Below are 21,998 nucleotides of genomic sequence, written 5' to 3' on the forward strand. Positions count from 1 at the left end.
TCTCTAATTTAAAAATAAGGAAAGAGACTTAGAAGAATTAAAATTTATCATAGAGCAGCAACTAAGTGGGGGATTTGAATTCAAGTCTCCCACCTTTCCAGTCTTCTTGCACCTTATTCCCCACCATTTTGACTTATAAATAAGGTACTCCAACTCTTGACTCTAGACATTTTTTCTGTCTCCCATTTCTGAAATGCTCTTCCTCATCTGTTCCCACTGATTTCCCTGGTTTCTTTGAAGTCCCAACTAAATTCCATTTTTTCTAGGAAGGCCTTTCCACGCCTCTTAATTGTAGTACCTTCTACTTATCCTATAAATAGCTTGCTTGTGTGTGTGTGTATATGTGTGTGTGGTGTGTGTGTGTTTGCATATTCCTCTCCCCCACCTGTAAACTCCTTGAAAGCAGAGACATTTTTTTTTTGCTTGTTTTTGCATCTTAGTGCTTAGCATAGTTCCTGGCACATAGTAGAGACTTAATAAATGTTTATCGATTAATTGATTAATTAAATGAATGAATGCAAATCATAATTTTCTACGTTAGGGATTTAAGAGTCAGTAAGTATCTACAAAAATATCCATGAAGGTAGAAGATTTATTTGAAATTATACATTAAATGATGGAAATCCAATTAAAAATTCCTGGTTGGGGGTGTGTGTTATAATATTAGTCTGGCAATTTTAATTTCATTTTCTGCAGTGTTTTGAATTGATAAATTCGTCAAATACAAAGAATAGTTAAGAGAAGATTAGAACTAAGATGAGTAGACTTATGAGTTCATTGATAGGGATTAGATGAGGAGTCCCTTCACCAATTAAGGTCTGCATTTTCTTAGCAACTTAGAGATTTATAGAGTTTCCTGCAGTGCTGAAAGGTTAGTTAAGTGAATTGCCCAGAACTATATAATCAGATGTCAGAGGCAAAACTTTCTGGTATTCAAAGTCAGCTCTTTCCATTATCCAACAGCTAAAAGATGGTTGTCTTTCTAAAGAGATGGTTGTCAACAGAAGTATCAGATTAGAGAGAGGCCTGCAGGGTACTGTGTTGGCAAAACTCTCAAGAACCATCTGAACCAGATTAAAGTGGTAATTGGGAAAGAGTTAACAAAATAAATAAAAATACTGCACAATATAGTTAATATAAATTTGTGATTTTTCTAAGCCAGTAAAAAACTCAGCTTTGACTTATTTACACAATATACATTTGAATAAGATTTCTATCTAGAGGTTTTCATTTTGATGGGTCAACAATTTTCATGTTGATACAATGTTTTACACTATAAATATCTTTGATTTGATTTAATTTAATAGTATATGGCATTTATATAGCAAATTGATAAATTATTTCACATGCATTATTTCATTTGATCTTCACAACAATCTTATGAGTTTGGTAGGAAAAGTTCTCATATCTAGGTTTTGGTTCAAAATCTGCCCTTTAGCCAGTATGTGACTTTGGTTTTCTTTTCTGTAAAACAAGGGTATAGATTACAATTGGAAGGAACCATACAGATTATCTAATTTCTGTAATTATTTGATGATCTGATAGTATGACTACAGTCTTTGTGAAGTATATCATAAAGGTATAACATCTAAGAGTTTTAAAATATCACCAAGGTTATATAAACCAAATTGTACTTGAATAGGGGTCTACTTTTTATAGTCCCCTCAAATATGGAGCATCTAATATCTATTTGAAGACCTTCAGTAATAGGAAATTTACTGCTTTCTGGGGTAGCTCAATATATTTTTGGACAGCTCTAGAGTTAGAGAATCACAGATCTGAAAGTTTTCCATTCCCACAGTGGTACAGTGAATGGAGTGCTGTGGTATAAATATGTATATTCCTGATCCACATGGATGTGTTTAGTAGCAATGAGGTCCTGAGTAGTGTTTTGCTCAGAGAAATTAAAGAATTGATCCCTGAGGCAAGCAGGCAGAAGGCCCTGAGAGAGATCAGTTTAGCTCCATGGTCCCACCTTCTGGGGAGATCTACCAGTCTGGAATCCAAGTTCTGTCAAACTTCTGAGACCCACCTTCTGTAAAACTCTCCAGAGGTCTCAACTTGCTATGCCCTATCAGAAATCCCAGTTGTGACCCTGAGGTTATATTTTCCCTATAAAATCTACTTATGGGCCATCCCATGGCTGCTGCTTTTCTTTGAGTGAATCCACCATGGCACTCTGCCTTCTGGTATCTTTCCTAAGTCCACTTTGCTTCTCAACCTTACTTTCCCTCATAGCTAGCTAACTCTTTTGCTATGTCCCTTTCAGAACTTGTCTTTCATATGTTCTCCCACCTCTTTCATATTTACCATTCCTGATATCTATTTGTATTCCTTCATTTTGTCTATAACCCCTTTCCTAAATAAATTACCTTTACCAAAGAGAATGGCCATTGTGAATTCTTCACATGACTGAATCCCAACTTTTGATACCTACCATCATCTGGTGTCCACATCACACACATATATCATTTTGGTTCTCAAACCCCATCAGTAGGAAGTTGGAAATATAGGATCAGAATATATTTGAAAGATTAGGGCTGGATAGGAGTCATTTGTATAAATATAGTAATTGCAACTCTGAGAATAGAAACATTGTCATCTATTCTTAAAAAAAAGATTAGCCTCAGTTTCAATTGATAAATGATGGACAGAAGCAGCTACACCTAAAGAAAGAACACTGGGAAATGAATGTAAACTATTTGCATTTTTGTTTTTCTTCCGGGGTTATTTTTACCTTCTGAATCCGATTCTCCCTGTGCAACAAGAGAACTGTTTGGTTCTGCAAACATATATTGTATCTAGGATATACTGCAACATATCTAACATATATAGGACTGCTTGCCATCTGAGGAAGGGGATGGAGGGAGGGAGGGGAAAAATCAGAACAGAAGTGAGTGCAAGGGATAATGTTGTAAAAAATTATCCTGGCATGGATTCTGTCAATAAAAAGTTATTATAAAATAAAAAAATAAAAATAAAAAGGTTAACAATGAAAGGGGGAAAAGCCATAGGACAATAGCTTTATGTAGGTGACAAAGTGATAATGTTCTTTAAAAAAATTCAAGTTTTAGGAAGACAGGAACATGTATGTAGACAGCAAAGAAATAGATGGAAAGAAGTTGAAGTTGAGAGGAAGACAAAGGTTAAATTCATGAAAGGGAAGAAATGAAATCAGGGGAGCAAGTGAGGGGGTTAGCTCTTCTTCCCCTGAGATTTGGGGTGGAGTTGGTAAATGTTTAACATCCAGCTTTATGGGAAACAACATATACATGATACTTGTTAGGTTTAATCATCACTATTAACATTTCCTCGATCACTTAATTAACTCTAGGCAGTCAGTGAAATGCTAAATCAAGACCTGACTTGTAGCATCTGCTGATTTCTGAGGTATAAATGCTCACCCTGAAATTTAACAATCAGCTTATTTAAGCCAATATGAGCCCACTCCTGTACACCCCAGCAGAAGACTGAGGTATGAAGGAAAGAATATGAAAGAACCCAGGAAAGTAGAAGACAGGATAGGAAGGATTGGATTTGAAGTTGAGGATTTAAGGAAAGAAGAGAAGGTTTGGGTGAATAAAAAGATTTCCTTACAACAGCAAGGGCCTAGTTGAATTTAGCAGAAATGTGGTGTGATAGAAAAAGCACCAAACTTAGAGTCAGGAGATTTCTTTATTTGAAGCTTACTTCTAATACCCATTAGCTGTGTGGCCATAGGCCAAGCATAATAGCCCAAATCAGATCCACAAAACTAAGAAAAGAGTAAAATAAGCAATTACTTCAGCCTTTCAAGGGTTTTTCATTTCACTGATGTGGGTATTCCTTCACCAAAGTAGATCTTAGCCCTTTTGTAATTTTAAAAATTGCTGTGGCTAAAAAATGTATCTTCCTGTTACCAACCTGAGTGGTGAGTTTTTCTGCGTTTAATTAGGGCATCAACTTCCTTATCCATAAAATAGGAATAATAAGAACTTTCCCACTTACCTCAAAAGATTGTCTTTAAGATTAAATGAGATAATGTATGTGAAGCAATTTATAGCATGCTGTATAAATGCTAGATATTGTTAAATAACGTGAATTTGTAGTAGAGCCAATTCGTACCATTTTTTTGACTTCCCTTTTCCAGGGTTCATTGATTTAGGAGTAAAAGCTGAGAAAGTAAATGATGGGAGTGATCCATGGTGAAGGCTCAGCAGTCCTTGAAGAATAGGAAAACAAAGCATGGGGAAATTCAAGGGTGGAAAACATTGCTTTGTTGAACTAAGGTCAAATTTTGAAGTAAAGAATGTGAAACTAAAACAAGAGAATAGACTAGAAGAATAGAGATGGAGGGACTGCGGTTTATGGTAGGAACCAAGAGCTGGCTTAGGCGGAATGTACCCTAGGAAAACTGGAAGGACCAGAGGTAGTGATCAGAGAAAGGACTTTTCAGACTTTAGATCATGGAAAGGTGAATAGGTTTTGGTCATGTAGTTGACTAAGGTAGGATAATATTAAAAGTTAGAAATATAGAGAATGTTAATGATTTTGGAAGTTCAAAGGTTTGAAAAAATCTTTTATATGACTTTGGTATCAAAGATTAATTTAAGTATTAGGGTATGGATTTTCTACAAGAAAAGAATGAAGGGGAAAAATCATTAGGTGGTTACTTTGGATCAAACACAATGCTATAAGCACTGAGTATGGAAATAAGAAAAACTAGAGAATCCCTGCTCTCCTAAATATTGTTTATAAATCAGCTTAGCTTCTGAGAAGATAGAAAGACCCAAAAGTCTTTATCCTTCAATGGTTCACAGATGGGAAAGCCCAGTCATTCTTAAGTTATTTAAGTAGTTAAGATGACTATGCTGAGGGATTGCATATAGAGGCCAGACAGATTCTGGGATAGCCCAGGAGAATGGGGAGGGAAAGTAAGAAGATAGAGCACTATATACCTCCTTCCCCCTATTCCCAGGGGTAGTGGAAGCTCTTCCTACTACCTGGGCATCCCAGGTATCATTCTCATGTAGCACAGCGCTGAAGGAGGAAGCCAGGTGTACAAGCATCCCCAATAATGGGAAGGATGTTTTAAGTACTGAACTCATTGAGAAAAGAGAGAATGACCTAGAAATCACTACGTAACAGCAGGAAAGACTGGGATAGGGTATTTTAGTCAAATTATGTGAACTTCAATAAAGGCAGTTTTTTGAGAGCAGCAAGAGAGCACATACTATGCTAACTCCTAGCCCTGTGATGATGTCTGAGAGATTTATAAACATCACTGGAGAATGGTTAGTGCCAGAAGATGAAAGCAAATGTAAGAGGAAAGTGATAGAAGGTGAAAGGGAGCTTGTTAATTGTAGAGGGGGGTTTCCAAGTGGAAAAAGAGAATTTGAACCAGAGTATCCCAACTGAATCAGGGTAAGAGAGAGAGGTACTAAGAGCAAGAGGTTTTCACTAAGGATTAGAATAACAGGAAGAAGGAATTTGCTAGTCATGGGCTAGGGAAGGGTTTTGCTATTGGTGTCCATCAGGTGGGATCCTACAGTTGACTGTAATGGGCGAGGAGAGGGTCATGGTAGCCAAGACAATTCTGAATGGAAGGAAATCTCTATAATATCCATCTCTCAGATGAAGTCACAATTGATTAGTCCCTCTCAGGGAGGATTTGCCCCTGTGTACCTTTGCCTTTATAATTCTTACCTCAATCATTTGAGACAAGTCCACAATAGTCATCCCTCCTTTTTCTTGTCTAGATGGTCATTTAATAAATGCTAATTAAGTGCCTATGGGCTAGAAACTGCGATTAGTGGAGAAGGAAGCTTATTACACTTAAATTTGCTTGTTGTAATTGAAATTTTCTTGTGCATTTCAGGTGTTAGAGACCTACATATTTCATTCTTTTCTTAAAGCTCGTCTTAATAGAAGAATGGATGCATTTGCTCAAATGGAACTTAGCACTGAGTCTGAAGAAGACAGGTACACAGTTTTTTTTTCCATTTTTGTGGCTTATTCTGTGGCTGGGTTTGGGAGTCATAATTTATCACTTAATGGAATAATAAATGGGAAAGAATATTTCTTTATTTTGACAAAAATTTTATGCTTCAAAGTAAACTTACTTCAGAACCTGTTCTATGTATCTGAAATCCAAAATCAGATAGTCGGCAATTACTTCAAACTTATCTTAAGATAGTCTGATTTCTTTAGGAGATATCGAATATAATATTCATTATAATTAATCCTCTCAAGCATAATAGCCTAAATCAGACCCACAAAACTAAGAAAAGGGTAAGATAAGCAATTACTTCAAACTTTCAAGGGTTTTTCATTTCACTGATGTGGGTATTCCCTCCACCAATGTAGATCTTAGCCCTTTTGTAATTTTAAAAATTGTTGTGGCTAAAAACTGTATCTTCCTGTTACCAATTTGGGTGGTGAGTTTTTCTGAGTTTAATTAGGCTGGTCCTTAACATCAGACATGTTTGATTACCAGGATCGTAGGACCTGTATTTAAGGCTTTTTTATTTAGTAGGATGGACTTATTAGAACTTGTGTTTCCTTGGCATAGTCTTTGAGAGCTGATCACCACCCCTGTACAATGATGAGGGATTCTGCAGGATTCTGCATCTAATGGATGAAGATTAATTATTACAGTAAAATTCCATTACATATTGATCACATTTGAAAGTTATAATTAGATGATACAATAAAATGGTTAGTAACTGTTTCAAACTTATCTCAAGATAGTTCCATTTCTTAATCCTTAATTTTATCCTTATTATTGCTTAAAACTAAGAATAATCTTTCATTAAATTCTTATTCTTGTGTCTTATGGTGGTTTGAGGATGATTCCTGGTTCTTAAACCAAGAATATGTTCCTATAGAATGATAATTTTTGCATCTAGCAATGATCTGGTATTCAAGGACCAGCCCAAGTTAAGAGACCCTTATGATCAGATGACTGGCCACTAGGTTTTGGTTTGGTCATTTATAATAAGGAAGAGGTAATTATAGGAGAGGTTGCTATTTGAATGTAGGGAGAGAGCATACATACACAGCAACAAAATCGAGGATACTTGATGTATCAAAGTAACAGATATAACTACTAATTATTTTGATTATGATGAATACTAATAGATATAATTTTACTTTTAGGTTATACTTTATAATTTAAAAAGTAATTTTATATAGAGAAATATATATGTCACTTTCAAAAAAAGTTGGCAGAGTTGTTTTTACTATACAAAGAAAACAAAAAAATTTATTTCACTTATATAATAGAACTGATGACAAGTATTAACAAAAAGACCACCATGAAATTAGTTCCAGTTTTAGCATCAACCAATGTTGCTGAAGATGCAGAGATAGAGAAATTCTACAAAAACTTTTAAGACATTCTGAATTAAACAAGTGTGCATTCTGATACTTGGTGGTTTCAATTCAAATGTGAGTAAAGATAAGGATGGTGAGAAATATATGGAAAACTATAGTTCAGGAAAAAAAACCGAAGACCAAAGATTTGTAGAACACACATAGGTAGATACAGAACCAGGCCTGCAATTAAGAAGACTCATCTTCATGAGATCAACTCTAACCTCAGACACTTATTAGTTGTGTGATTCTGGGCATGTCATTTAATCCTGTTTGTCTCAGTTTCCTAATCTGTAAAATAATCAGGAAAAGGAAAAAGCAAACCATTACAATATCTTTATCAAAAAAAAAAAAAAAACCACCAAAAAAAAAAAAATCCTTGTGGGGTCACAAACTGTAGGAAACGACTGAATAACAACAAAACCCATAAGCTTGATGCTTTTACATCATGATTTTTTCTGAGAAAAGAATTGATAGGCAATTGGTAGCAAGCATCAAATAACACAAAAAAAAAAGTGTAAAAAGATTGCAGTTTGCCAAAGGAAAAAGATTTGTTATTGACACAGTGTTATCTTTAAATCACCTGTCTTTGATAAGTCTTGGACTTATCAGGAAAAAGACCAGAATTAAAATTTAAAAGCTTATTAAAAAAAAAATTACAATGAGAAAAATAAATGCTTAACAATTGAAACAATTCAGCCTTAAACCATTTAATTAAGTACTAGCGATCAGAAATGGGAATGAACTTCAGTAATGGATTCAACATTCCATGGGCAGCTAGGTGATGTAGTGGAGATAGCACTGTGGGTTTGGAATCAGGAAAACTCATCTTCATATATTCAAATCTAGCCTTAGATGCTTCTCAATTTGATGACCCTGGGCAATTCACTTAACTCTATTTGCCTTAATTCTAAAATCTAATCTAAAATGAACTAGAGAACGAAATTGCAAACCACTTTAGTATCTTTGCCAAAAAAACTTCAAATGGGGTCATAGAAAGTTGGATAAAACTGAAATGACTCAGCAGCAGCAAAAACAACATTAGCACCGATTACATAATTTTATATAGAAGTTGATCTGCTGTAAATATGTTGCTACAAAAAAGAAAAACAACAAAACCATGATTGCAGCTTATTCAGCCGTGAATTACTTACCAAGTGGAGAAAGATGGCAGCCAAAGGCAACACTTGTTTATGATATAAACTTGCCTGTATTCTCTTGGGAAGAAAGGTTGTAGATAAATATGAGCAGCAGCATCTGATAATGGAGAGAGAAATAGTGGATCTTAGGAAAACTTGGTAAGAGAGCCAGTTGAACTGAATCATCCCAAAGGCATTTAATTCAGCAAACAGGACAGTGGTACTGCTATATCAAAGTCCCAAATATGCTGATAAGTGATATAGAAGTCGTGGTAAAGATTCCTAATACCATATTGATTTGTTTGTACTCTGTGTGTGCCAAATATTGTTTCTCATATACATAGTAAAATATGCATATCATCTAGTTCTCACTTTAATAAAAGTGCTGCCCTTATATCCTGATAATGTATTGTGATATTATCATTATGAATACTTCCTCCAACAATGCAGATTGTAACTCTCCATCTTGTGGGATTTCCTCTAAATCTTCCCACAAATCCTCCATACATGATCCACCTAAATTTAAAGGAAAACTCTTGATATTCTTGACATTTTATAATCACTCATGTCATACACAGTCTGTCCATCGGTCCTTTCTCAGTTATGTTCTTTTTTCTTGTTTCACCAGTTGTACATTTCTCTGCTGACAACTTTTATACTGTTCATCCTGCATAATTCTTCATGTATAATGTGGTAAGTCTACCACAACCTCTTCAAAACCCGCTTAATTTTTCAAAGACTATAATAAGATTCCATGATTTACTGCCTAAAACATCATCAGAAGAATATTGATGTTAAGAAGATTGACTTGTTTCAGGGAGAATCTTGGGATCAGTAAAGGAACTTTTTAATTTCCCGAAGGCCATTGCCTGCTCCCTTTCTTCTGTTCAATTCTTGGCTCACATTGTTCATTTGCAATATCTGTCCAAAATACACACACACATACACACAGAGATGGATGAGCTACCTATCTGACTTCATATGACAATTAGTATAATAGGCATTCTTCATCCATAGTCTTTCCCATTATTCATCACAGAATTTTAGTTAGAAGCTTATCTCAGTAGCAGTCATACCCAAAAGGAATCCCTACTGCTACATATCAGACAGGTGGGGATGGGAGGGGAAAAAAATAAAACTTTCTTAAATGCCTACTGTGTAACAGACATTATGCTAAGTGCTTTACAAATGTTATCTCATTTGATTCTCATAATCCTAGGAGGGGAGGTCCTATAGTTAGCCCTTTTTTGCATTTGAGCAGACTGAGACAACTTAATTGACTTGCCCAAGGTCACGCAATTAGGAAGTATCTGGAGATGGATTTAAATTCAGGTCTTCCAGATTATTGGCTCAGCACTCTATCTGCTGGTTCATCTAGCTCCCCCAAAAGTGGTCACTGAATTTCTGCTTGAGGCTACCATTTCTTAAGACAGCCCATTCTACTTGATCAGCTCTAATTATTACATTAGTGTTGACATCAAACCTAAGTTGATGTCTCTATGCCCTTCAGTAATTGTTCCTAGTTCTGTCCTCTGGGACCAAACAGAATATATCTAATCTCTCCTCCATTTGACAACCTTTCAGACACTTGAAGACAGTTATCATGTCTCCCCAAAGTCTTGTTTTCTTCACTCAAAATAAACTTAACCAATCTTCCAACCAATCCTCTAATGTCAATAGATTCAAGACAGTTCTGCTTTTCCCTCCTAGGAAGCTTATCAATAGTCTTCTTAAACTCCCCAAACTGAACACAATACTCCAGATAAGATCTAATGATGGCAAAGTACATTGAGTATCATTTCCTTATTTCTGGGAGCTATGACTCTTAATGCAGCCTTAGACTCCAATAATAAAAATAATCAAAATATGGGTCCTTTTTCCTCCTCAGAGAATATACACAGTTTTATAACCTTTTGGACATAGTTCGATTGCTCTCCAGAATGGTTGGATCATTTCACAACTCCATCAACAATACATTACTGTCCCAGTTCTCCCACATCTCCTCCAACATTTATCATTATCTTTTCCTGTCATCTTAGCCATTCTTAGAGGTGTGAGGTCTTTTGGATATTTTTCAGAACAATTGCATTCCCTCCTCACTTGTCTCCCCATCTCCAGTTTTGTACTTGTAGATTTTTTTGTATCCAAATACAGAATTTTCCATTTATCTCTATCTTTTATTCTATTCAGTTCAATCCAGTGTTCTCTGGCCTAGGGAGTCAACATACTACAGGTGGCAGATGGCCTGTTTTTATAAAGTCTATGAACTTAAATATTTTTTTTTACATTTTTAGATGCAATTAAATTTTATTTTTAAAATGTAGAAGCTATTCTTAGCTTGTGGGTGAAAACAGGATGGGAATTTACTAACCCTTGCTCTATCCCATCAAGATTCTTTTGTGTCCTATCATTTACTGTGTTAGCTGTCCCATTCCAGATCTGTATTATTGACAAATCTGATTAGAGTATTTATTATGCCTTTACTTAAGTCACTGATAAACAGTAGAAGGCCAAACATTGTTGCAAACCTCCTGCCACTGAATCATTAATAGCTTGCTTTTTGAGTCTGGTCCACTTAGCTCTTAATCCATGTAATTATATTGTCATTTAGTATGTTTTTCCCTATCTTCTCCACAGGAATAATATGAGATACTTTATCAAAAGCTTTCCTGAAATCTAGGGAAAACTATAGTCATAGTGTTCCCTACATCTATTAATTTAGCATTTCTGTCAACAAAAAAAAAATTAGGATAGTCAGCATACTCTGTTCTTAGTGAAACCATGTTCTTTGAAATTGCCAATTTTCTTTTTATAAGCCATCTTTCTTAATAATCCTTTTTAGAATTTTCCTAGAACAAACACATAATTATGCTTAAAATATTAAACTTATATTGAGTATTGGTCAGAGTCTGCTGAAATGATAAGCTCAAAATAATCTTAATTTTGTTTAGAATATGGGTTCTTGGAGCAGTGAGGTCGCGCAGTGGTTAGAGCACCAGCCCTGAAGTCAGGAGGACCTGAGTTCAAATCTGGCCTCAGACACTTAACACTTCCTAGTAACCCTGAGCAAGTCACTTAACCCCAGTTGCCTCAGCAAAATAAATATATATCTATCCTTATCTGGAGCCCATGAAATTGTTTTTTTGGTTTTTTCCCCTTGAGGCAATTAGGTTAAGTTACTTGCCCAGAGTTACACAGCTAGGAAGTGTTAAGTGTCTAAGACACGGGTCTCAGATTTGAACTCAAGTCCTTCTGACTTCAGACTGGCGCTCTATCTACTGCATCATCTAAATGCCCCATGAAATTGTTTTAAAAAAAAAAAAAATTGATGACTAGCTTTTAATTCCATTCCACTCAATTCATTTAAACCAATTAGTTTCAGTGATCCTGTGTATTTTATTTTATGCATTTAAAAATCTTCTAAGATAAGGCACATGTGTTTCACTATACAGCATAACCCTAGAATGCAAAAAATAGTAAGAAACTCTGCAGCTAAAGGTTCCTGCTCCTGCTAAGTTTTTGAATTTTCTTTTTGGATACAGGATAAGTTTTAGATGTTATAATGGTCTAGCACAGGAGGTGTTAAATGGTCATTGGTCAACTTTAATTATATAGTATATTTTGCCACTTAAGTAACATTTCTAACTTCTACTTCTCTGCTCGGATGTGTCATTCATATTGGCCTATGGTCATTTAAGGTTTGTTTGTCTTTTTAGAATGAATATCATGCTTATAAGCCCAAGAAGACCAACAATTGAGAAAATGGCTTCTCGAAAATTTTCCTCTCAGCACATAGCTAACAGACGAATGGTAATGAGCATGCCGAATCTACAAGACATAAAAATACCTGAATTACCCCCAAGGAATTCATCACTTCGGAAATTAGAAACTGTGAATAGTTGCAAAGGCAGTAATACAGGTGATAAAGTGATTTATCTGTGTCATTGCTTTTCCCAAAGTGTGATAGATGCTGGTAAAACCTTTTTATAATTCAGAAAATCAATCTTAGATCTTGTAGATAATAATAATTAATAATTAAATTATTATTAAATTATTAATTAATTAAATAATTGAAAATAATTATTATTATTTTTCTGAGGCATTTGGGGTTAAGTGACTTGCCCAGGGTCACACAACCAGGAAGTGTTAAGTGTCTAAGACCAGATTTGAACTTGGGTCCTCCTGACTTGAGGGCTGGTGCTCTATCCACTGCACCACCTAGCTGCCCCTAGATAATTATTTTTAAAATATCTTAATTGAATGACACAATGGTTGTTTATGTGAGTTAGCTGAATTCGTAAAAATAATTTAGCTCATAATGTCAATTTGAAGTATCTAAAGAGTTCTTGGAATATAAATGATAAAATATAAATTGACAATTTGACACTTGACACATTTTATTTCTGAGTTACAGCAAATCATGCACCAGTCTAATGCCAACTGTTTGTAAACTGGCTCAAGGGCAACTACAGACTGTTATTTTGCAAGCATCAGCTTGTTTTAGAGCTTCTGAGGTCCTTTTAAGTATAAAAAAGAACTGGGACACTCACCCTTGTCTGGAACTGCAGTGGCAAGTAGAGTCTGTGTTGGTTAATTTTTGGTCAATGGAAGTCTCTCTAGTGGAGACTCAAGACTGAGAAACTAATCTGGCGCAGTGGATAACAGGGGTCCTCAAACTACGGCCCGTGGGCCAGATTTGCCAGCTGAGGATGTTTATCCCCCTCACTCAGGACTATGAAGTTTCTTTATTTAAAGGCCCACAAAACAAAGTTTTTCTTTTTACTGTAGTCCAGCCCTCCAACAGTCTGAGGGACAGTGACTGGCCCCCTATTTAAAAAGTTTGAAGACCCCTGGGATAGAATACCAGCCCTGGAATCAGGAGAACCTGAGTTCAAATGTGGTCTCAGACATTTAACAAATACTTTCTAGCTGTGTGACCTTGGACAACTCAATTAATTCCAATTGCCTCACCAAAAAATAATATTTTTTAAAATAAAAAAATTGCTCTTTGACCTTTCTGTGGGGAATAGTAAAAGGAAGAGTCTCATTTTCATTTTAATTCCTGGAAGTTTTCATGGGTAGATAGGTTGAGGCCCTTGGAGAGATCTGAAAACTGACTGACCTATATCCAGAGCTATCTGAGAAAAGTTTCTATTGAAATTCTTTTCTTGGGGTATGGAGTTGTTAGTGATTGAGTAATCAAAAAGGAAAACAGACAATAGACAAGTGTCAATGAAATATAAAAAATATAATGCACAGAAGAGAACAGAAAGGACATAGATAAGCAGGGCAGTTTTGTTATTATTATTTTAAATTTAATATAGACAAGAAACTGTATATGATGATAGAAGTTCACACTTTCATATAAATTCCCTTTTTCCTGCCCTTTGTATATGCAAATGTCCTAGTTTGATGTTTGTCAACTTTATAATAAAAAAGAAAAAACTTTTGAGTTAAAAATCCAGTGCTTAGTACAATACCAGGCATAGAATGAAGTGCCTAATTGAAACAGGTTTTGAGACATTTCTTAAAAACAATATGGGGTCTAGGAATGTGGGGTAGATTATAAACTTACTCCATTTTCAGGTGTTGCAGCATTTGGATTTTTTTGGGTAACATTGGGACGTGTAAATATGGTTCCCGGGAATACAAATATTTCACCCAAAAGTCATGATGACAAATAATTATGACTTTGAAGGCACATGGCAATGATTTTCTTACTTTCAACCTTACTTTTTGTTGTTGTTGGCCTTTAGTTCCAAAGCTGACCTCCAAATCAGTGTACACATTCAAGATACCAGAAATCCATTTTCCGCTGGTGAGTCAGTGTGTTCATTCCTATTATGCTGATTTTATCAACCTTCTGGGTAAGGCTATCAATTGCCCAACATCTGATAATTCTGTGCTGCTGGCAAGGTATCTCTACCTTCGAGGACTCATTAATTTAATGCAAGGGAAACTCCTGAGTGCACTTTCAGATTTTCAGAGTCTATACAAAACGGACATAAGTATTTTTCCTGCTGATCTTGTAAATAGAATGGTAGCGTCAATGTCTTCTTCTGAGCGTTCCCAAGCTGACAGGCAACCGAGCTCAAAAGACTCATTAGTGAAATAACGGAAAAACCAAGAGAAGCCACAAAGATAGATGACCACGTGAAAAACTTTGAATTACCAAAGAAGCATATGCATCTGGATGATTTTGTGAAGAGAATACAGGAATCAGGAATTGTGAAAGATATCAAAATTATCCACCAGTTGTTTGAGGCATTAACCGTAGGTAAGAGAAAAAATATATTATGGTTCTCTCAAAGTAAACATAATATTAGTGGGATGATATCTATTAAATTGTACCTTATTTAGAGGTTCTTTGGGAACGTGTATGCTATCAGGCCTTGCTACTGTTGGAATCATTGACACTGTGGTGACTAAAGAGTTAGGTTGTATTTCCCTGGTTCCCAAATCATAAATCTCAGAATTAGGGAGTGATAGAGGGAGAGTTGCAAAAAATGGTAGGGAAGGAAATTAGGGAAACAGTTATAGTTCTCTTAAAAGTAACTACTGTCTCATCAGGTATAGTGACTCATAGCAGGCTTTTTTTTCTTTTTTTTTATTGAACTAGATACAAAAGTAAGGGAAACAGACTAGAAAAACACAGAAAAGGAAACTTAAAAAAACAAACAAACAAAACATTGTCATGTACATAACAGAACATCAGGAAGGATTCAAAATATATAACAATAAATTTCCATTTTAAGAAAGCATATATAATAATGGAAGAGATTTTATATATATGAGTATCCAGCTTTCCTTTGCACTCTTGTATGTTATTTTTTTGTTCTCTGCTATGTATTTGTTACTTTATTCTTTTTTCCCCTTTCATCCTCCATACCTTCTCCAAACAGGATACAGTTAAGCAGATATATTTATATGTACACACACATACACACACACATACACACACATAAATATATATATTTTAATCTATTCAGACCCACACATATACATAGATGCATACCCCATAGCAGGTATTTTATTAACAGTTTTTGTAATATCATGGTATGATATGAAAGGGAAATATTAATGTCAATTTCATTTATTTTTCTTTATAAATATAATATATTCTATATATTTTTCTATTAATATGATACTCTAGTAACAACACTCTTAAAGGCTGGTTTCTGTGTGTACATATAGCATAGCATGGACAGAAATATATAATACTTTGTGTTACATAGTCCTTTTTCAGTTCACAAAGTGTTTTCTTTACTACATGATAAAACTAATTTTTTCCATTCTGAATTAGCTTGCTGAGAAAGGAGTGACAAAATGCATTCTAATACTCCTCCCATTAGTTCTCTGCCAGTATTAGTCTGGGTTGATTTCAGTAAGTATTTTTGAACACATAGTACAAACTTAGTACTGTGTATTAGAAGCTACATGTATGTCTTGAGAGGTATGAAGGGGGTGAGATAGGGTGGTATAAGAGGCAGCCTAACTTGTGGATATAATACTTGACTTGGAGTCAAGAACACTTGATTTCAAAACCTGCCTCAGAATCTTATTCTCAGACCCTGGGCAGACCTCTCAAATATTTGCGTCACAGTTTTTTTCATCTGACAGGTGCAGATATTCATTGCATCTGTCTCACAAGATTATGGTGAAAGGAGATAATACGTGTTAAATGCTTTGTAAATCTTGAAGTGCTGTAGAAATTCAGCTGTTAATCACTATTATAGGACAGCTGAGTGCCATAGTGGCTAGAGTGTCAGGCTTGGAGTCAAGAAGACTCAACTTCCTGAGTTCAAATCTAGCCCTAGACACTTATTAGCTATATGACCCTGAGCAAGTCACTTAACCCTGTTTGCCTCAGTTTCCTCATTTGTCAAATGAGCTAGAGAAGGAAATGGCAAACCACTCCAATAACTTTGCCAAGAAAACTCCAAATGGAGTCATCTAGAGTTGGACTGAATAACAACTACAATTATCATTATAATTACAAAAGAAGTATTTAAATCTAATTTCTGCCTTTGAGGAGCTTGTAGTCTCATTGGAAAACAGATACATAATGCAGGGGAATAACAGTGCAAAACATTTGGGCTGAGGTGCTCAAATGAGTGGTAGGTCAGATAGCAAATTCATTCTTTCAGAAAAGATAAAGATCTGAGTAGACTAGTGTGAGGATGCTTCTTGTCCTTAATTATGATGACTCCACTTATCTACTTTTAAGAATGGGCTGTACATATGGTAACTTGGGTAGCTTAACACTATTTTGTGGTCATTGACATTTAAATGCCATTTCTACTTTATTTCCAAAGAGTTTTTTGACTTTTTAAAGATGTATGTATGTGATTTACATTAGGCAGACTGGGCCTTGGAACATAAGCTAACATTTTTCTGCTCTTACTTTCCCTCTTCCTCCTCCTCCTCCTTCTCCTCTTCTTCTTTTTGTTTCTATTTGTCTGTCTCTTTCTCTCCCTAGATATTTTTTGCTTGAACCATAAAGATGAGATTTACTGTCTGGGCCTCCTATTTGGTTCTGTCTCTGACTAGATCTCCTTGGGTTTTTTTTTGGCTTCCTCCACTCTCACATAACTGGATTTCTTTGATTCTTTCATTCTAACCCAGGAAATATCATTGCCTCCCCCTCTAATACCCAATACTCTAATTTTAGGTATGGAATTCATTAACTTATCTTGATATCCTATTGGGGCTCATCTGAAATATGGCCACCTTTTGCATTTTTATTATTATTTTACATAATTCTACTGGATTATGACCTTAATAGACAAATCTCAGATGATATGGTAGTCTGCATAAGTGGGAAGTTTTATTGATTTTATTTGTTGATTATTGGAGACTTAAGAAAGTGATTTAAAAAAGAGAAAGTGATAGAGAAGTTGTTAATAACGTAGATTACACTTACATATAAATCATTTGCACATCTTTCCCCTCACTCCCACCCTGAGCTGGTTATTAATTATCTATAAGCATATAACTGCTTTCTATTTTTCATTCTCCAGGATGATCCTAAGAGCTCTGTTCTGTGTCCAGCCCACCCCTGGTTCTAGCTTTCATTCTCCAGTGTAGCCCCAACATTCCTGTTCTTTGTCCAGCCCACTCCTGGTTCTAGCTCTCATTCTCCAGTGTAGCCCTAACATCCCTGTTCTTTGTCCAGCCCACCCCTGGTTCTAGCTCTCATTCTCCATTGGAGCCCTAAGATCCCTGTTTTTTGTTTTTTTGCTAAACACTTAGCTAAATAGGTCTTTCTTCTGTGTAGAAGAGACCACAGTGCCACCTTTTGGCCACCAGCAGATAATGAATACCAGATTCAATGTTTTTCATTGAATTCAAAAATTCTGACTCACAAAATTAAAAAGGCTGTAGATTATGCTGTTCTTATTTATAGTCACCATGACTTCTTTTTGCCATTGAAATAAGCATAGGCTGGGGGTCTTGGTTAATACACTTAACTACAATGGATTTAATCACCAGACTACATCCCGTAAGGAGGCAATAAAAGCTCACATTGATAGGGTCCTTTAAAGTTTAGAAAGTCTTTTCCTTGGCTTAACCCTTTGAGAATAGTGGGGCAAATAATCCATTCCTATTTTATAACTCTGGAAATTAACTCGGAGAGATTATTGAGATGGGCATCTAAATTTATAACTGATCTCATCAGCTAGTTTTTGTGACTTCTTCAAGTATGCAAAATAAGAATAGAAGTGGAGAAGGAGAACATAATTTAGGATTTGACAAACCAAGAGCAACCCTCCAGAGAATCAAAGATAGAGAACAGTGTGTGTGTGTGTGTGTGTGTGTGGTGTGTGTGTGTGTGTGTGTATACAGTATCTGAACTAATCAGCTATAGGGTCAAGACTTTCAAAAGAGGAAGTAAAAAATGAGTGATAAGAGCAAGGAGGAGTGGAATAATTAAAGATCCCATTGAGGATGAAAAATAGATTTAGAAGGAATGAAACAGGAGGGAGAGATGGAAAAACAAAGATTGTGATCAGAAAGGGAAATTTCAGAGTCAGAGATCAGGGAAGTGATGTTTAATGGTTATACATAAGTATGATCAACCTTTTGGGTAGCTGAAGTAGACTGAATTTATAGGTCATAGAAGGTGAGAAAATTGATAAATTGAAGGCTAAAGTGCTTAAAGGATATCCAGCGTGAGTTTTATTTTGAAATCCCCAGGTATGACACAGGGGTTGGGATAAAGAAAAAGATTAAAGTGAGTTTTTTTTTTTGTTTTTTGTTTTTTTTTTCTAAACAAGAGAGAGTGACCATAAGCAAAAAGAAAATAGAATGATGTTCAGGATGAAAGGGACTTTAACAGTATCTTGGCACCCAAAGTGTCATAGGAGAGCAGAGACTGTAGATTATAGTTGATCTGGATGTGCATGAAAGAGCAGTGGTAGGAGGGAAACGAAGTTTTATCTCAGCAGTTGACAGGTCTGAATCACCTGGATTGGAAAAGGAATACATTCATTTTCTAGTCACAGGGTTAAGCCCTTGGTTGAGGCCCCCACTTCCACTGTCCCATGATAATCTTTGTGCAAGAACACAAACACATTATCCTGTTTTCTCTCCAAATACTTGGAACTTGGGATGGGAGGTGGGGAATAGTTGAAGTCAGCAAAGAAATAAACTTAGGTATCCAGGTTGGTAAATACAGAATCACAAATCCAATCCAACTCATACCTTGAAAAAAAGAATCTTACTCTACATTAAAGCTTATCCAGTTCTAGCTTAAAGACCTCGAATTGATTGGGATGGTAAAAGGACCCAGTACTTGCAGGAGTATAAACCATTCCACTTCTGGAACTATAATCATTAGGAAATTTCTCCTAATATCAAGATTAAGTTTGCCTCTCTGTAATCCTTACCCATAATCCTTAATAATCTTTGTTAATAAGCCCACTTGCCCTTCTATATAATAACCCGTCAAGTACTTGAAGGCAGCCATCATATTGACCTGGAGTTTCCCGGTTCCAAACTAAATATTTCCAATTACTAAATCTAGTCCTCATATGTTATAAACTTAGCACTTTCCCATTCTGGTGGCCTTCCTTCAATGGTCTCCAACTTATTATTGCAGTTCCTCAAATGTATTAACTCAAAACTGAACTTAATACTCCAGGTAGGGTTTGACTCAAGCAGAATATAAATAGGATTGTTAACTCCTTATTTTTTAATGCTCTTCCTCCCAAAGATTACATTATACTCTTGAGTCGTACTAAGTTTGTAGTCCCCTAAATTTTCCATATATGTTCATTCAGAATGCTATCTAACATTCCTCAATTCTAACATCTCCTCAGCCCTTAGCAGTCTGACTTCTGACAATATCACTCAGCTGAAACTGCTCTTTTCAAAATTTGTAGAATTGTAGATTTTAGAGATGGAAAGGAACTTCCATTTGGTCCAATTCCTTTTTGTACAGTTGAGGAAATTGAGATCTAGGTTACTTAATTGATTTCCTCAAGCTCACATGAGTAGTAAATGGCAGAGCCAGGATTTAAATCCAGGTCTTTTGATTCTAAATTCAGCACTCTTTCAACTATCTTCATCCTGAATCTAATTAACTCTCATGTTTTTGATAGTTCTGCAGTATTTGGCAATGTTGATTTCCCTTTCCTTTTGAACGTTCTTTCTTCTCTAGGTATTCATGATACTTTTCTCGCTTAATTCTCCTCTTCCCTATTTGATCATTCCTCAATCTCCTTTTTCTGGGTCATCATCTATATCACACAGGATCCTCTTCTTTTTTCCTCCATATTTTCTTATTTGATGACTTCCTCAAGTCTAATGGGCTTAATTATCATCCTATGTATATACCTACTAGAACTATGCAATCAGTCCTGATCTGCTTTCTGAATCCTGATCCCACATTATCAACCACTTGTTAGGCATTTTGAACTAAATGTCTCAAAGACATTTCAAATTCAGTGTGCTCAAAATAATTCATTGTCTTTTCCCCTCTTTCAGATTTTGCTATTTTTGTCAAGAGCACTACTATTTTTTCAGTCAATCACATTCACAACCTTTTCACTCTTTCTGGTCCCATGTATCTAGTCAATTAAGTCTTTTTTTTCCTTCATCTACATCACTTTTATCCTCCTCTTTCTCTTTACTCACATGGTCACTGTCCTCGTTCAGGTCCCTATCATCTCTTGCTTTGACTATTGAAATATTCAACTGACTTCTTGATTCTTTAACTCTCTAGTCTTTTTGCCTGTTCTTACTTAGTCCACCCTCACGTAGCTGCCAAATCAATTTTCCTGAAGTTCAGATCTGACCTTGCTGGCTCTCTACTATATAACTCCATTTACACCCTATTGCCACTAGAATTAAATTATTTCAAACTGTCTTTCCAGTCTTATTATATATTTCTTCCCTTCATACCCATTACAATTCATCCATACTAGCTACTTACAAACTCTTTAAAGGAAGTAACTTTATTTTTTGGCTTTATATCTCTAGTTTCTAGAACAAATGCTTGGCACATAGTAGGTGCTTAATAAATTCATATTGATTTGGGATTTTTTTTAACACTAGCATAGGCTATATTTAGTTCATCAGATTTTTAATTTTATAAAATTGGCCCAATATGCTGTCCTATCAACAAAAACTTGTTGAATCAGGATCCTGTCATTCAGTGTGTTAGTAATTTTTCTTAGTTTGCTATTATCTATAAATCTGATAAGCACAAAATCTTTACTTTTTTCCAAGTCGTTAGTAAAAATATTAAGCAATACAGTCTAGCAGAGATTCCTGGAGCACTTCACTGAAGATTCTCTTCCAGTTTGACTTTGTACTATTAACTTCTCATGAGATCTGGCCATTTAACCCATTCTATATCTGTGTAGTCTACATTTTTCCATTTTTTTCAAAGGAATATCATGAGAGACTTGGTAAAGTGCTATACTAAGAAATGCAGCATTTCCCTGATCTTCCAAAATTAGAAATGTAGACAAAAAGATAATAAATTTATTTTATTAATAATAAAATTATTTTTTAATTAAGTTTTATTTGTAACTCCAATTTTTTCCCTACCACCTTTTTCACTTCCACTTTTAAGAAAAGAAAACCCATTACAAACATGTAGAGTTAAGCAAAACAAATTCTTCTTAATAACTATGTTCAAAAATTATTAAATAGCTTCCTCTTTCTGCATTGAGTCCCATCATTTCTCTCTCTCTCTCTTTTTTTTTTTCATGGACAAATTGTTTATTTTTATGTGGAAATGTATAGCATATATATTTTTTTTAAAAAAATAACTTTTTATTGACAGAACCCATGCCAGGGTAATTTTTTTACAACATCATCCCTTGCACTCTCTTCTGTTCTGACCTTTCCCCTCCCTCCCTCCACCCCATCATCTCTCTTTAGATGAGTGGAATGTTTAGTCAAATTTCTCTGGAATCATCATTTGTTATTAAGTCTCTCAAAGTTTTTTAAAAGACTTGTTTTTGAGAAAGTTGCTCTGGCCTTTTGTAATTGCTG

At 35.3% G+C, this 21,998-nt stretch overlaps 1 protein-coding gene across 1 annotated transcript in view; it reads left to right on the top strand.

Moving 5' to 3' along the window:
• Window positions 1-21,998, top strand: part of DENND3 (DENN domain containing 3) — a 126,273-nt gene that overhangs the window by 69,329 nt on the left and 34,946 nt on the right. Inside the window, 4 exon segments of the mRNA XM_051971156.1 lie at window positions 5,858-5,961; window positions 12,209-12,411; window positions 14,249-14,566; window positions 14,569-14,769. Coding sequence (XP_051827116.1) covers window positions 5,858-5,961; window positions 12,209-12,411; window positions 14,249-14,566; window positions 14,569-14,769 — 826 coding nt within the window.

This window comes from Antechinus flavipes, chromosome 1 (genome assembly GCF_016432865.1).
Source record: "Antechinus flavipes isolate AdamAnt ecotype Samford, QLD, Australia chromosome 1, AdamAnt_v2, whole genome shotgun sequence".
Lineage (NCBI taxonomy): Eukaryota > Metazoa > Chordata > Mammalia > Dasyuromorphia > Dasyuridae > Antechinus > Antechinus flavipes.